The sequence below is a fragment of the Chrysochloris asiatica genome, unplaced genomic scaffold (genome assembly GCF_000296735.1).
Source record: "Chrysochloris asiatica unplaced genomic scaffold, ChrAsi1.0 scaffold00346, whole genome shotgun sequence".
Taxonomy (NCBI): Eukaryota; Metazoa; Chordata; class Mammalia; order Afrosoricida; family Chrysochloridae; genus Chrysochloris; species Chrysochloris asiatica.
The window spans coordinates 2,218,443-2,232,951 of NW_006408864.1; the positions used below are offsets into that span (position 1 = coordinate 2,218,443).

At 51.8% G+C, this 14,509-nt stretch overlaps 1 protein-coding gene across 1 annotated transcript in view; it reads right to left on the reverse strand.

The window, feature by feature from the left end:
- LDB3 (LIM domain binding 3) overlaps positions 1–14,509 on the reverse strand; it is a 67,857-nt gene that overhangs the window by 49,736 nt on the left and 3,612 nt on the right. Inside the window, exons 2-5 of the mRNA XM_006875918.1 lie at positions 8,022–8,173; positions 7,466–7,541; positions 6,052–6,398; positions 1,257–1,460 (exon numbers count right to left, since the gene is read on the reverse strand). Coding sequence (XP_006875980.1) covers positions 1,257–1,460; positions 6,052–6,398; positions 7,466–7,541; positions 8,022–8,173 — 779 coding nt within the window. The remainder of the gene's footprint in view (positions 1–1,256; positions 1,461–6,051; positions 6,399–7,465; positions 7,542–8,021; positions 8,174–14,509) is intronic.

The following is a 14,509-nucleotide window of genomic DNA, read 5'->3' on the forward strand; positions in this document are numbered from 1 at the left end:
TGGCTCCAGCTTTTTAGAACCAGGAAAACTCCATCCTTAGAGCTCACTGAAGCCTGAATGAAGCCTTTGTGGCAGATAATGACCACAAAGACTGGGTTCTGGAAAGGCCAAGACCCATAGGAGTTCTCTGAGACTTTTGAACCCTTCTGTTTCTCCTGGTGTGGCACTGGACTTGCTAACAGCAATGTTGGCAGTTCAAACCCACCAGCTGATCCTCGGAAACCCTACACAGGGTCCCTATGAGTTGAAACCGAATCGATGGCACTTAATCACAACCACAAAACCAGTAACAACAACAGCATTCCTCTTACAACATTCGTTTTTCCTAACTTAAAGAAAAAAAAGAAAGCACAAATATCATTTTAGAACTTCTTGCCTTGAGTTGTTGGAATAGTCAGGGATCAGAATGCTGCTCAAAGTAATAATCTGCCTTTCCTGAAAGTCAACACCAATGGTATTTCCAACTAGAAAAAAGAGACTCTGCATATGTGTGCAAGAGAGACAAAGGAAGAAGACAGAATAAGAGAAAGACATATATATATGCATGTCCCTACTAAGATTTGCATTATCAGCAGCTTCAACCACAATCTTCAGCCAACTTTCTCCCTATTCAACTCTCAATGGGCGCATCTCTGGAACTGAAGATGTCCTAAGTCCTCCTGCCTAAGATGCACAGGAAGAGAGAAGGGCTCAATCTTGGGTGCACCCAAGCTCTGCAATGAAATTGACTACCATGAACAACTTCAAGGGTGGTCTAGAGGTACTTTCCCAGAAGGTAAACCCAATTGTGTATCTGAATGAGCTCTCATCCCTGGAAGAACACAGCAGTTTTCCCCCAAAGAAAGACTTAGCTGTGAGAAGGCTGAGAGGGATACCCAGAGTGAGCATCCCTTGCTATGTTAACTGGATTTCAGAAGTGCCTTTCTAAACCAATTCCCTCGTGGAGCCTTCTCCATGAAGGTTTCTCTAACCTTCTCCTAAAGTTGATCTTGCAATAAATAGATTTTGAAGACAGAACAACCATTATTCTGGAAGGTCCTGCCCACACTGGGGCCCCTTCATGGACCTGAGCACCAAAAAGCCCTTGGCAAGCAAGAGAAAGCTGGTCTGCGGCCCCTTCATGGACCTGAGCACCAAAAAGCCCTTGGCAAGCAAGAGAAAGCTGGTCTGCTGCCTAAAGATCCGTAGCTCACAGTGGCCTCTGCAGGTGTGAAGCGGGAGGCAGTGACCTGGGGTGCAGGAGGGGAGGCGCTTACCCACTGAAGTCACTTCCCTGGGCCTGGGCTTGCCCAGCGATGGCGTCCATGATGGCATCCTGGGAGTACATGCTGATGGGCGTGTTGTACTGCGCGTGGATGATGGTGGCCTTGCCTCCCAGCCCCTTCACCTCAATGGGCTTGTGGGTCGACAGGGCAGAGTCCTTCAGGGCACCGGGGTTGAAGCGTTCCTGGTAGTCGGCGCTGGGGGTAGGGATGTGTGAGGAGCAGGATGGGAGGGGTGGGGAGGAGGAGGAAGGAGAAAAGGACCACAGGAGGTGGTTACATGGAAAGTCTGGGTAAGTAAGGACTGCTGTTCGTAGGTGTAAGAGATCTCCCAAAGCCGAGGCCCTGACTCCCAAGTGGGCTCCCCAAGTCCCTCCGACCGTAGGCCAGGCTGGTCTGGCCAGGAAGATTCCTTGGCCTTGGCCCAAAGCCCTTTGAAGGTTTTCCCTGCCCATGTCATCTCTCGCAGGCGCCCTGCAGTCCCAGGCTCTGCCTGAGCTACCGCCCAGGGACAGCAGGGGGCGTCGGGCATCGGGCGATCTCTCCCCACACACAGCTGGGAAGCAGAAAGGACTGGGGGGGAAAAGGGCGCGGGGGTAGGCGACAGGAGCTGGGCCACGCGTGAGAGGCAGCTGGAAGCCCAAGCTGAGTCCAGAGCGCCCCAAAGGCGAGAAGCAATCCCACTGGGCACCCCCACAGGGATTCTAAGCGGACACTTCTTCATGGGCTCTGCTGCTGCACCGCTTGTTTTCTTCGGAGCAGGGCCCCGGTTCCAATCTGAGCTGGTTGTGTGGTCCACAGAGAGGCGTGGCCGCCTGCCTAGAGGCTCTCAAGATCATGGCAGTCTCTTCGGAGGGTCCTGCCCAGGCAGAAATGTTCTCCAGGCGCACCCAGAACATGGTTTCAGCATGGTGCTCCACCCACTCCCCATCAAAGCCAGCCTGCAGTCTTAAGCAGATGCAGCAGGGCATTGGGAAGGAAATGGCTGGCCCATCAGACCTCACCCTCCACAAACGCCTTCAACAGAATGGCAGCTTTCCCCCGCATGCAGGCGCATCAGGGACACATCTGCACACCAATCACATGTACACACACATGGACACATGCGAACACGGGCTCACACTATCCACATCAGGCACACACGGGCACATGCTTGGATATGCCGGTGGGCGCACACCCATGCTTTCTGGATACTAACTTGGCTGGAGAGTTGGCTACCACCTGGGGGGAAGAGAAAGAGCAAAGAAGATGGAGTAATCAAAGCGAGACCCTGCCAGCCGTGAAAACGCTGGGACGTCCTCAGACAGCCATGGTAGAGGCAGAACCAGCTGGAACTGGCTCTAGGTGAGGACCGGAAGTGAGGGAGGGGGCAGCGCTTGGAGCCAGATGTCTTCCTGGCCACTGGACGCTCAGTTTAAGTCAGAGATATCAACCACAGCAGTGTGTTGCCCTTTTTGAGATGGTTTTCTGGTCCATCTTTATGGATACTCATGTACCACCCTCAACCTGACTGCAGACCCCAGAGAGGAAGCTGGGATGCACACAGGACTAGCTATAGCTGCTAAGGAAAGGCTCAAAGCCCCAGGTGCCAGACAGCATCCAGAACTCTGGATTGACTCTTTGTTTAATGGGGACAGGAGTTGTGTGTATGGGCTGCGCTCTCTCTGGGCAGACAGTGAGGCAGGACTGTAGGAGTGGCAGAGGCCAGGGGAGAGGCCCACACAGAGGCAGCCCAGTTTAACGTGACAGCAAGGATCCAGGTCCACACTCTAATCTTAAGAGAAAGCATCCTTTAGGGGGAAGCATTGCCTACATCATGCTTCTTTCAACATAAATTCCAAGCAACAGTGGATTCTGGCAATGTCTGAGGCCCTGGCAGAACCTGGAGGGATAGGGAGTGTGGAAGGTGGCAGCTCTGCCCCAAACTGTCCCCAGATCTGCCCATTCACTGCAGGCTTCAGCTAGGGGATCCTGAGTCCCAGCTGGCCTGGCTCTGCCATTTCTCAGCCAGGACCTTGGGGATCCAGGATAGTCATCAACCCCAGCCAGCCTTGCAGTGAGTGACCCTGATGTTGAGCCCTGGACCCACCACTGTTTCAGAGCTGATAAAATTCTCCCCCATCCTCCCAGGCTCAAAATAGCTGTGAGCTATATTAGGAAAGGGCCAGGCAGGCATGAAGCTTCCATTCCGTCTCCATTTTTGGCCAGTGCTGACAGCTGCAGGGTCAGCTCTTGCACTGACCAGCCCAGTGCCCCTATAGAGGGCAATGTTGGTCTCAGGGGCGGTTTCTGTTCTTCCCTGGACAGTCGGTTCTTTTTAACCAGCAGCCAGGTTGGCGTTGATTCCTGTCTCCTGCTCAGCCTCTACTTAGGACTTAGCATCTAGGATGCTTGTGGCAGCCGCAGATCAAAGAGGAGCCAGCACTCAGGTCTCAGGGAAGATGAGTCAAAGATGCAAGACCCGCCCCTGGCATCAAATGCCTGTGGGATGCTGTCCTTCAGTGCCAGCCCCCCAGAGGATGGAGGAGAAGGCGTGAGCAGTGAGGCTCAGGCCTGGCTCCCCTTCCACCCTCTCTGTTCTTCTCAGCTCCTCCCATGAAGGTACAAGTCATGAATAGAATCATATTGCAAGCTGTCCAGAGGAAAATGTAGGGGCAAGTGCTTCCCTTTGGAGACAGACAGAAGAGAGTTCAAATCCTGACACTGCCTAGGCAAGTCCTCCTGCCCACCCCTGTCTCGGCCACAGTTTTCTCATTCATAAAATTAAAACGACAGTGCCCAGTCTAACAGAGCAGGCCAAATGGAAATGAATGTAAAGTCCTTGGCATGGGGCAAGTGTACAGTGAAAGGGCATAGGAATTTGTTGACCCTGCCGCTTGCAATGCTGATGATCAGTACCAACTAGCTAAGGAGGTGTCCAGGAGCTGGGCTGGGTTGGCTCTACCTGCTGATATTGCCTGGACAGTGGCAACCAGCTTTCATTTGGGGTGGAGAACCACTGTGGTCTTACCTCCGCTCATCTTCCCTTGGAAGGAAGTGTTGTTCTGAGTGTTAAGCAATAATTCACATACTTGTCAAGTTTTAGAAACCCTCATACCAACAGGAGGGTCCATCAGAGCCATGGGACTTCCCCAAGCAGGATGGTAGGTCTTATCTCAGTACAGGGTGGAGTCAGGCAGACTCAGGTGCTAGCTGTGTGATCTTGGACAGATTATACAAGCTGAGTTTTTCTTTCCCAGCTGTAAAATGGGGGCACTAATACCTAGCTCTGAAGATACTGAGAGTTGTGTTAGCTAATACTTTGAACTACTTAGCTGGCCCTCAGTCCAAAAGGAGGCTTCAGTAAGAGGAGACATTACCATCACTGCAGGTGAGTCTCATATCCTCCCAGGAAGATCTCCTTTCCCAAGGCCATTCTTAGAGTAGGCCAGCACAAGCTTCCAGCTCATTTTAGGGGACCATTTTTGTTCTGCCAGCTCCCAAGTTTACTGGAAACTTAGTGGCCTGGAGAAGACTGAAGAAGACTTCTGACCCTGGAGAAGCCAAGGGGACACCATGGCTCTGCCACCTGAGTCCAGGAAGTCAGGAGCCCAGATGCTTAGGCAATGGCATGCCAGTGACCAGCTTCACTCAGAATGACATGAAGAGCTGGGAGAACTGGGGACCTGGGACCTGGTGGCCTTCTGGAGCCATGGCAGAGGGGAAGGGTATGGGCTTGAGCCACATAGCCAGGTTCTAATTTTGGCAGTGGTGATGCCGGACAAGTGCCAGAAACAGAGCTTTACCCATGCTGCCTTATCGACTCGTGGACCCAGGAACCGGAACCCCTAACCACCATGCTCCAGTGTTCTCCCTCTCAAAACCAGAGATCATCATACAATTGCCCAGGCTATTGTTGTTAAAGCCATCCAGTCAGATCCAACTCATAATGACCCTGTATAGGGTTTCCAAGGAGCGGCTGGTGGGTTCGAACCACTCACACTGACCTTGTGGTCCAACGCATTATCCCACAGTGCCACACCAGGACTCTGCCCAGAGTATTTGTTGTTGTTGTTAGGTGCCACCAAGTCGGAACCAACCCATAGCGACCTTATGCACAGCAGGATGAAACTCTATGGTGGGGCATGCCTCGTTTTCCCGAAGCCCCTGCATGACTCCCGGAGTCTGTGCTTACAGACTCCCTAAGCTAGTGGATGGCAGGGTGTGTCTTTCCCTCCACCACCTCGTTCTTCTTGGGATCTACTTCTCTGCTGCCCCACCCTGGCCGGGGTCAGCTCTGCCAACTGTTATCCTCTCCTGGTGCTATGTGGTCAGCTTAGGTGCTCCTCTTGCAGGTAGCCTCCTCAGACCACTCTCAGCTGTGGATTATCCACCCCACTAGCACTCTAGTACCATCCTGCTCTCTCCTTAGGGTTCCAGGAGGGCAAGGACCAGCATGTTCCCTTCCCCATAGCTTTTGGGGACAGTCTGTCAGTTTCGTGTCAAAGTCTCCTGCATTCAAATTCTGGTTTGGCCATTAATAGCTGGACAGCTGGGCCATAACTTTATCTTCCCTGAGCCTCAGTTTTCTCATCTGAAAAATCTGACATGTTACCCCAAGGGTAGCTGCGCAAGGCAAAGATGGGTCCCCACACAGCCAATGCCAAGAAGGGACCTGGGCTTTCATTGCTCTCATGGGCTTGGGGGTGACTGGATCAGGCCAGATACTGGCCCTGACCCTCAGACCAGGCCTCTGCTGAGCACCGAGGACTCAGGTTGCCACGAGTAGAGTTGCATGCCCGTTACCTACCCTCCTGGGAGTCCAGCACCCAAGGCCTTCCCTCGGAGGCTCAGCTGATACATCTGAGCCATCTCTTTCAGGGTCTCTGCCGAGTACAGGCCAATGGGGTTGTTATACTGCCTGGGCTGTCTCGAGCCCACTGGGACTTTTGTACCCTCTGGGCTGGTCTTGGCTCCCAGGCTGCCCCGTGGAGGGGAGGGGTCAGAGGTCTCTGAGTGGGAGAAGACGGAGGTCTGGGAGAAGGAGGAACTCAAGTTCTGCCTGAGCTCCGTTGTACCAGGGATGACTGGGCTGGCTTGTGCCTCAGGGCTGGGGCTGGGCACCACCAGGCTGCCGTTCATATCCAGAGCAGGGTCCTGGCACAGGGCAGCACCATGCAGGGGAGAGAGAAGACAGTGTTACAGATATGGATACCTGAAACAGAGGTGTTAGTGTGAACGCCCAGCAGCCACCCGCCCTGCAGTCTGGAGCCCCTGCACAGAGCTGACAGGGCTACACGGGCACCTGGAAGAGGAGGGCTTTGTAGAGAAGAGTGAGGGCAGCTTCTGGGCGTATAGGCTGGTATCCACCTGGGCAAAAAGCAAAGCCCTGCAGAGAAAGCCAAGCTAAGCCTACCTATGGGGTCAGAGAAATGTGGGAGTGAGGGTCATGGGGTGGTGCGATTCATCTCTCCATTTACTCACAGCCCAATCCTACCCCACTGAAAGCTAAAGTCCAACTGAGGTCACATAGGCAGGGGCTGTCGGGGGACACACCATGCATGGGTTAGGTCCTTTGGGCCTGCAGGCTTGGGATGCTTGGCCAGAGCAGGGATGAGCTTGGATGTGGTGGTGAGGCCTGGGGGCCGGGACTCTGTCTCCTCCCCTGTGGCTGCTTCTGTGGCTTCATCAGCACTGCTGATGGGGGCCAGGAGGATGAGCACTGGATGTGGCCTTGCTGGGGCCAGGGCAAGGGACATGAAGGAGCAGGTGAGAAACGCCGTGGTGGAGGAGAAACTCTGGGTTAGCAGGTTCCCTCACACCGGGGACCCCCCCTGGGTTGGCTAGTTCAATCTGGAGCCTCTAACTTTCCATGTCCATCCTGCCCTGCCTTGCCCCCTCAGGCAGATGAGGGGCAGAGCTTTCTGGATGCTTGTCCTTCCTAGCTGCAAGGATGATGCTCTCCTGTGAACATTGGTGCCCAAGCTGGTTTCTCCTCAAACCAGACAAGCGCTCCTCATAGTCAGTGGTTTGTGTGTGTGCGTGTGTATTTTTTTTTTTTTTGTCTCAAACACCTTCTCTCTAAGGTCCTCCCCACCTCCCAGGATCAGCTATGGCAGGGGCAGGAAACAGGTAGGGCAGTTGCCAGATCCTCACCCCGGATGGACTGACCAAGGGGCTGGACTAAGAACACAGCTAAGAGTGACCCAGCTGTCAGCACCTACCTTCTGGTGGGGAATCACTGGCAGAGAAGACTGGATCGGGGGTGCTGTCGTGGAGACGGGAATGGGACGCTTTGACCTGGAGAAGCCAGAAAGATGACCAAGTGAGGACAGTGGGTCCTGGGGCCAGGATGTCCCCTATCTGGGCAGGGCTGGTGAGGGACACAAGTGAGACCCGGGCAATAAGATCAGAGGGCCTAGGGCTCACTGTCCACAGCCAGGGTCCTCCCTGGAAGGTACTGAGCCCAGCCATGATGGAGAACGCAGTGCCCTGGAGTCCTTTGATCTGCACCCATGGGCCTTTGCTACCTTCTTGGTAGGTTGCTTGGGGTTATAGTGCAAGGCAGAATATGGTCTTTGGAGTCTGAAAACTTAGCCCCTCACAGCCCCTTGCTCATCCTGTCTGAGTCTCATTGGTAAAGTGAGGCAGTAATGACAAAGTCTTGGGCTTGCTTCTTACCTTCCTTTAGCCTAGGGCTGGCTCACGTGATTGTTGCTGGACAGTCTCTCCCTTGGCCCCCAGAGGCCCTTAAAGCCCTCCCAGAGAGCTACCACTTACTTCTGCAGCGTGAGGCTCAGGTTGTAGCTGGCGGACTTGATCTTGTTCTGGGCTTCCAGGTGGGTCATGGTGTCTGTGTTGACACCATCAATAGCCACCACGAGGTCGCCTTGGCTGAGCTGAGACTGGGCTGCCTTGCTGCCCGGCGTGATCTGAGAAGATGGGAGAAGGGATGTGAGCTGATAGAAGAAGGTCCTCAGGGGAGAGAGAGGTTTGTTCTGTGTTTTTCAATCCCTGTGACCAGTAGTGGGTGTTTCCAGCCCCATGCTTCTTTCTGGCACCTCACATTTCTCAGCACTTGTACCTAATGACTCTGACCAGTGCAATCTGGTACATGCCACTTCTGGGTATGTCCCTAGTACTAGTCCTTGATCCTTGGTGCTCTCTGCTTGTCAACTGACTGGATGCAGAGGACCCAGAGGAGGACTGTGGAACCACCAAACAGATCTTGGAAATCACTGCTTGGAGAAGACTGTACCTTGCGCAAGTGTGAGAAGACTTTCCTTGTGCTAAGCCATTGAGACTTAGGGGCTGTTTGTTAAGTCAGCAAGCCTACTCTAACACCTTCAGCCAGCACACTTGTAGAGCACATTCTAAGAGCTAGGAGGGAGGGAAGATGTGGGAGGTAAGGCTTAACACCATCTCAGGGACACTTCTGGGACAGCGAGCAGGAGAAATGCACCTACGTGTTTACTACATCAGAGTGCAAGTGCTGAGTGATCCCGCTGAATGTGGGCACAGAGCCCTTAGCCTTGCCTGGAGAGGGAGTAGGAGGATCCACAGACAAGGGCAAGATTGGCTGGGAAGTAGGGTGGCACTTGGTTGCTTCATACTTCCAGATGGGGTACAGGGGTGGGAGCCAGTCCTCAAATCCTGAACCCCAGTGACCTCACAGAAAGTTAGGGGCTGGAGATTTAGCCCACTGTGTCCTCATGGAGGCTTTGCAGAATGTCACAAAAGCCTTGCCCCCAGGCATGTTACTTAAGATGTCATGGCAACTCAGACTTCAGTCCCAGTGACGTCACACACGGTGCCAAATTCCGCTGGACCAGCCCCCAGTAATATCATGCTGAATGCCATGGTGACCTAGCCCACAGTGGTATCACAGAAGATGCAAAATTCTGGTAGGCCTAATGACACCACCTAAAATGACTTGCTGATGCATTCTAATGTTATTACAGGTAGTGTGATGAAGCCCACCTTTAAAGAGAGCTCATGGAATGCCGTGGGGACCCGTGACTCCACTTCATTCCCCTGTGGTACCCTGTGGAATGCCATGGAGGTGTGCCCTTGCTGACATAGAATGACTTTATGATCTGACCCTGTGACATTACATGGAGGTCTCCCATGACATCGTGCAGAATGTCTTAGAGGTCCTCTCCCCAATGACATCCCAGGAAAGAAGAGCCTCTAGGTGCCCCCAGATGACTCTCACTCTCCCTCCCCAGCATGCCCACCTCCAGTTCTCCTGACTTCTCTGGAAAACACATCATTTATCTTCCTGGCTATTTCCCAGAGACAAGGCTGACCCCTAGCTTGGGCAGAAGCCATATTCTGCCTAAGGTCTGGGACCGTCCTAGAAAGAGTCCAGAGAGGACCTGAGGATCTTCCCATGCCCCAGATGCCAAGCCTGGGTTGGTTTCTGGCCAGGCTCTGCCCTTGTAGACACATGGTTGGAAACCTCTCGCCAGGCCCCCTCACGAGAACTCCCATCCTTGGTGACGCTGGGTCCAGGCCAAACCAGGGTATCCTGCAGTCGCCGGTTCCCAGTCCATCTCAGATCTACTCCAAGCATGACCAAGGAATAGAATACTTAACTGCACTACAGATCACAGAAACACTCTATTAGTCCCTTACTCTATTAGTGATGAGAACAAGACCAGTAGAGCCCTTGACAGTTACCACTGACCAGCCATTTCAGCCCTATGGACTATAGTATTTTCTTAAACACTGGTCACATATTCTAAGAACCCCTCAACCCTGAATCTGCTGAGAGAGGGCAAGGTCAACAGAGAAACAAAGGTTTCCAGGAAGCCACATCATTTGGTTTGAAGAGTCCAGTATGTTCCCCAGGCTTATAGAAGGTTACCTTAGAACTACTTGGAACTTGTCAAAATACACATAGCTCATACCCATGATTCATTGCCACAGAGAGCCTTTACTAATGACAGAAGTGTATTAGTTCATCTCAGTGTAGGCATTAAACAAAGTGTTAAGAACAAAACAAGACACTTTTCTTGAAGGCAATTTGAGATGCCCAACTAGCCTACCCAGCAGAAAATTAGCTTTCCTTTTACCTTCTGGCTTTATATTCAAGGCTATGTTATTTCCAACATTTCATTATAGACATTTTCAAGCTAAAAAAAAAAAAGCTGAAAGAATTTTACAACAGACACCCAAATTCCTACCACCATGATTCAACTATAATACTTTGCTGTATTTGCTTTCTCACACATCTATCCCCACATCTTTTCATCCATTCATCCATTTTATTTTTGAAGCATTTTAAAGAACCTTGCAGATACCAATAGGCTTTCATCCAAGGAAAATTTTGTAATGTCTCTATTGTCCTGCTGGACTGTCTGCAGCGCTCCCCCTGAGCAGGGATCCCCCAAGATGCTTCTATTTGTAGAGCAGGGAACATCAATCACCCTGAAGCAGGGAACTTCTGGGTGTGGGGAGGGCAGCTGCAGACCTAAGACAGAAGGTCTTGGTGGGGCTTGTGGCCTACAGGGGTGCTGTCCTCCAGGCAGGACAGAGGTTGTACCCAGAAGATCGTGGATGATGCCGTGAGCAAGGACACTAGAATGACATCCAAGGGAGACTTGGGCCAGATCTGCTAGAGCAAGTGCAGGAGGACACCTGAAATGTCTTCGCTGGGGATCTCTCTCCTGTAGGTGTGCAGCTTAACGCCAGTGCTTCCTGCTAAACCTCTGGCTCTTTCCCCTGCTGCTCCTGCCTTGCACCCCCTTATTCTCAGCTCTTAGCTGTGGTGATTCTGCATTTGGGGGAAGAATTCAGCTTCCCATGGGCCTGGTCAGCACCCAAATACCCCAATGGGGAGCCTCCACACCAGCCCTGGTAGGCACTCCCTGCACCTGTCTCTGTTCATCAGCGCTCAGCTGGCTCAGGTCATTGACTGTCCTGGGCAGGACCCAAGATCCCTGATGTGGAGGCAGGGATGCTGGTATCCTCTTTCAGGGATGGACTCTTCTAATTCTGTTCAGATCTCCTTATAGCAGGAGGCAGGGGCCCCAATGAGGCTGCTCAATAGTTCGGGCCAAGAACCTTCAGATCCCGTCTCCCAGAGCAGGACCAGTGTGTCCAGAGTCCAAGCCCCTTGAGAGGATCAGTACAGTGATGATGTACCCAAGTGTCTCATCTGACCCTCTTTCTCCTTACCTTACCAAGGACCAAAACTCAAACTAAACTCACTACCATAGAGTCGGTTCCTACTCATAGCAACCCTGTATAGAGTTTCTGAGTCTGTAAATCCTTATGGGAGCAGAAAGTCTCATCTTTCTCCCATGGAATGTCTGGTGGGTTTGAACTTCTGGCCTTGTGGGTCGTAGTAGTCCAGTACTTATCCTGCAGCATCACCAGGGGTCCTTCCAGAAAGGACACAAGTGGTTACATCTGATCCCTCTCTTTTTTATTTTTATTTTTTTAATTCTATCTCATCTGATCCCTCTCTTTTTTATTTTTATTTTTTAAATTCTATCTCCTCCTGAGCATTTAGAAACTATTATTTTTGTGAAGTTTTCTTCCCATTTTACTTTTAAGTCTTCTTCAGTCATCACTGGGGAAGAGTCCACTCTGGCACAGCCCAGGGACCCCTGATGTCCCATCTTCCCAGGACAGACTCAGCCTCCTGGCCTGAAGAAGACCCTCCACCTTGCTGAGCTGTGGTCTCAGGACATCCTGCAGGGGGAGCACAGGAATGTCTGGGTGCCAGGGAGCAGCAGAAGCCAAAGACACCTGAGGGTGTTGGGAGGCAGGTAGCAAATAGCAAGATTATGAATTTTGGTGTGAGCCACATGTGGGTTCTGGTTTCAGCTTCCATATCCTTGAGTATAAAATAGAGAGACAATACCTTTCTCTTGGATGACTGTGGGGATTATGTTATTAAATACAGATTATGTAAGGAAGGGGGCAGAGCTGAGAAAATTTCAGGAAAGTTCTAAACCAAAGAGGCCCTTAATGTAGATGCTAATCCTGGCGCCTTCCCAGTGAGTGCCACAGGGACTGAATGAAGCTGGCAGGCCATGTCCTCTGGTGTTGACAGAGGCTGGGGTTCCCCAAAGGGCCTGGGCATCATGGTGGAGGGAAATTAGATACCTGCTCCAGGTACACCGTGTCATCGGCTTCTATGAAGGGAATTGAAAAAGGTTCATGGAAAAACGGAATGAAAAGATAATGACAATTTCCCACAAACGTTTAGAAGTTCTCTTGTATTTCCTCATTCCTTTGGTAGCAGGAAGGGAGTGGGGCTCTGTGAATCCCCCTTTGGGGTCTTGGGGCCAATAATCCAGGCCAGAAAGATATTCCTTCCCCTCGAGAGACCAGAGTAGGAGGATGGGGAGAACCGTAGTGAATGCTTACGAAGAGTGTGGCTTCCAGGTATTCCCACCAACCCACCCCCCCACCCCCCCGGGAGCTGGAGGTAGAAATGTATTTTATTGAGTGATTAAATTACCACACACCACTGTGCTTGCTGCCTTCCCATCTGGCCTCCCCTGGGACCTTGCTCCATCGCTCACCCTCTAACTCAGCCTTCTGTCGTCTTATTGTCTCACTCTCTATCCCCATCAAATCAGATAAACAAGTCACGTTTTCTTCTATATCAAAAGCCTGTCCTATCTTTGCTGCTTCAGCCGTGTTTCTCTCCCTTTCTCCATTCCCTGACGTCTCCAAGAAGTCACCAGCTGGTCCTCCCTCAACTGTCAGGCTTGTTAAGTGCTGTTAAGTTGATTCTGACTCACAGCAACCCTGTATAGGGTTTCAGAGGAGTGACTGGTGAGCTTGAACCGCCGACCTTGAGGTTCAAACAGACCTTGCAGTCCAGCTCATTAATCCACAGCGCCAAACCAGGACTCCAACTGTCTGACTTGCTGGTGGTGGTCGTGTGCTGTGGAGTTGGTTCCAACCCGTAATGATCCTGTATAGGGCTTCTAAAGCTATAAATCTTTACGGGAGCAGAAAGCCACATCATTCTCTGGCAGAACCACTGGTAGTTTTGAACTGCTGAAATTGAGGTTAGCAGCCCAAGGCCTCTTCATGCTAATGGCTTTGCTGTAGGACTTTGAATTTATTCATTCCAGTTTTCCTCACTGCTGGGAATTTGTATTTCCATTTCAGATAGACTGAATCAGAATCTACATTTTAACAAGATCACCCTAACAATCACCTGGGGATCTTGTTAAAGGATAGATTCTGATTCATTCTATTTGGAGTTGTAGGAATGAAAATTTGCACCAGAGGGTTGAACCTGAATGAACTGGTTTGAAGCTCTGCTTCCCTATGCCTATAGCTGAGGGTCACTACCCACTCTTCTAGATGACCATGCCATTCTGGAAGCTTTCTCTTTCCCCAAGTTTTCGCTATCCCAGTCTCTCTCCCTCTTCTTCTACCCATAGCTCCATCTTTGTCCTGGACACCAGTCTGGTGGGACCATCACACTTAATGGCATCAGAGACCATGGGCACAACTCATACTTCCTAGAAAGGGTCCCAAGAGAGGCGGGGGCCAGTCTGGCTTTGGAGGGGCAGAGAAGCTGTGTTTGTGAAAGGAAGGGTCCAGGTTGGAGGGCCTTTGCATTCATGGGCGTACCAAATGAAAGGGAACCAAAGAGAGGGAAGAAGACCCAGGGAGTTGAGGGCGACCCTCCCACATTGAAGAACTATTCTCAGCTCATTCCCAGGACCCAGTCAGAACTCTCCCCAGGGTCAGCATCAGCTCTGAGTTCCAGGAAAGGAAAAGTGGGAGGAGAGGGCCTGGTCTGAGAAACCTCAGTCAGGGATGACCCAGTCTACAGAAGCCCTCGGAAGCTCGCCTGACCTTCAACGCAGCTATAAACAGCACAGTCTGTCAGCACTGCTATGTGCTGCCCACAAAACAGCACGTTATGCTCTAGTGGCCTCGAAATTCCAGGAATTGCTGGCACAGTGGCCCCAGAATAGTCTCAATCTGTCCCCCATCCCTCCTTGGGGACCCTTTGTCCTCAACATCTCCACTGTGGCTGGGAAAATCTGATAAATAGCCAACCACTGAAGGGCAGAGGTCTCTAGGCTGGTACCTCAGGCAGGCCTCTGAGGCTGGTGGAGGGGAAGTCCTAAGGGATGGGGCCCATCAAACAGAGAAGTAGGCCCTTCCTGGGCTCAGAGTTGTACCACAATTCCCCAGCCTCCTAACCATCCCTTACTGGAGAACAGGTGGATTGTACTTTCACAAGAACCTGTTGGGAAGCACTTCCACACACATGCCATGCT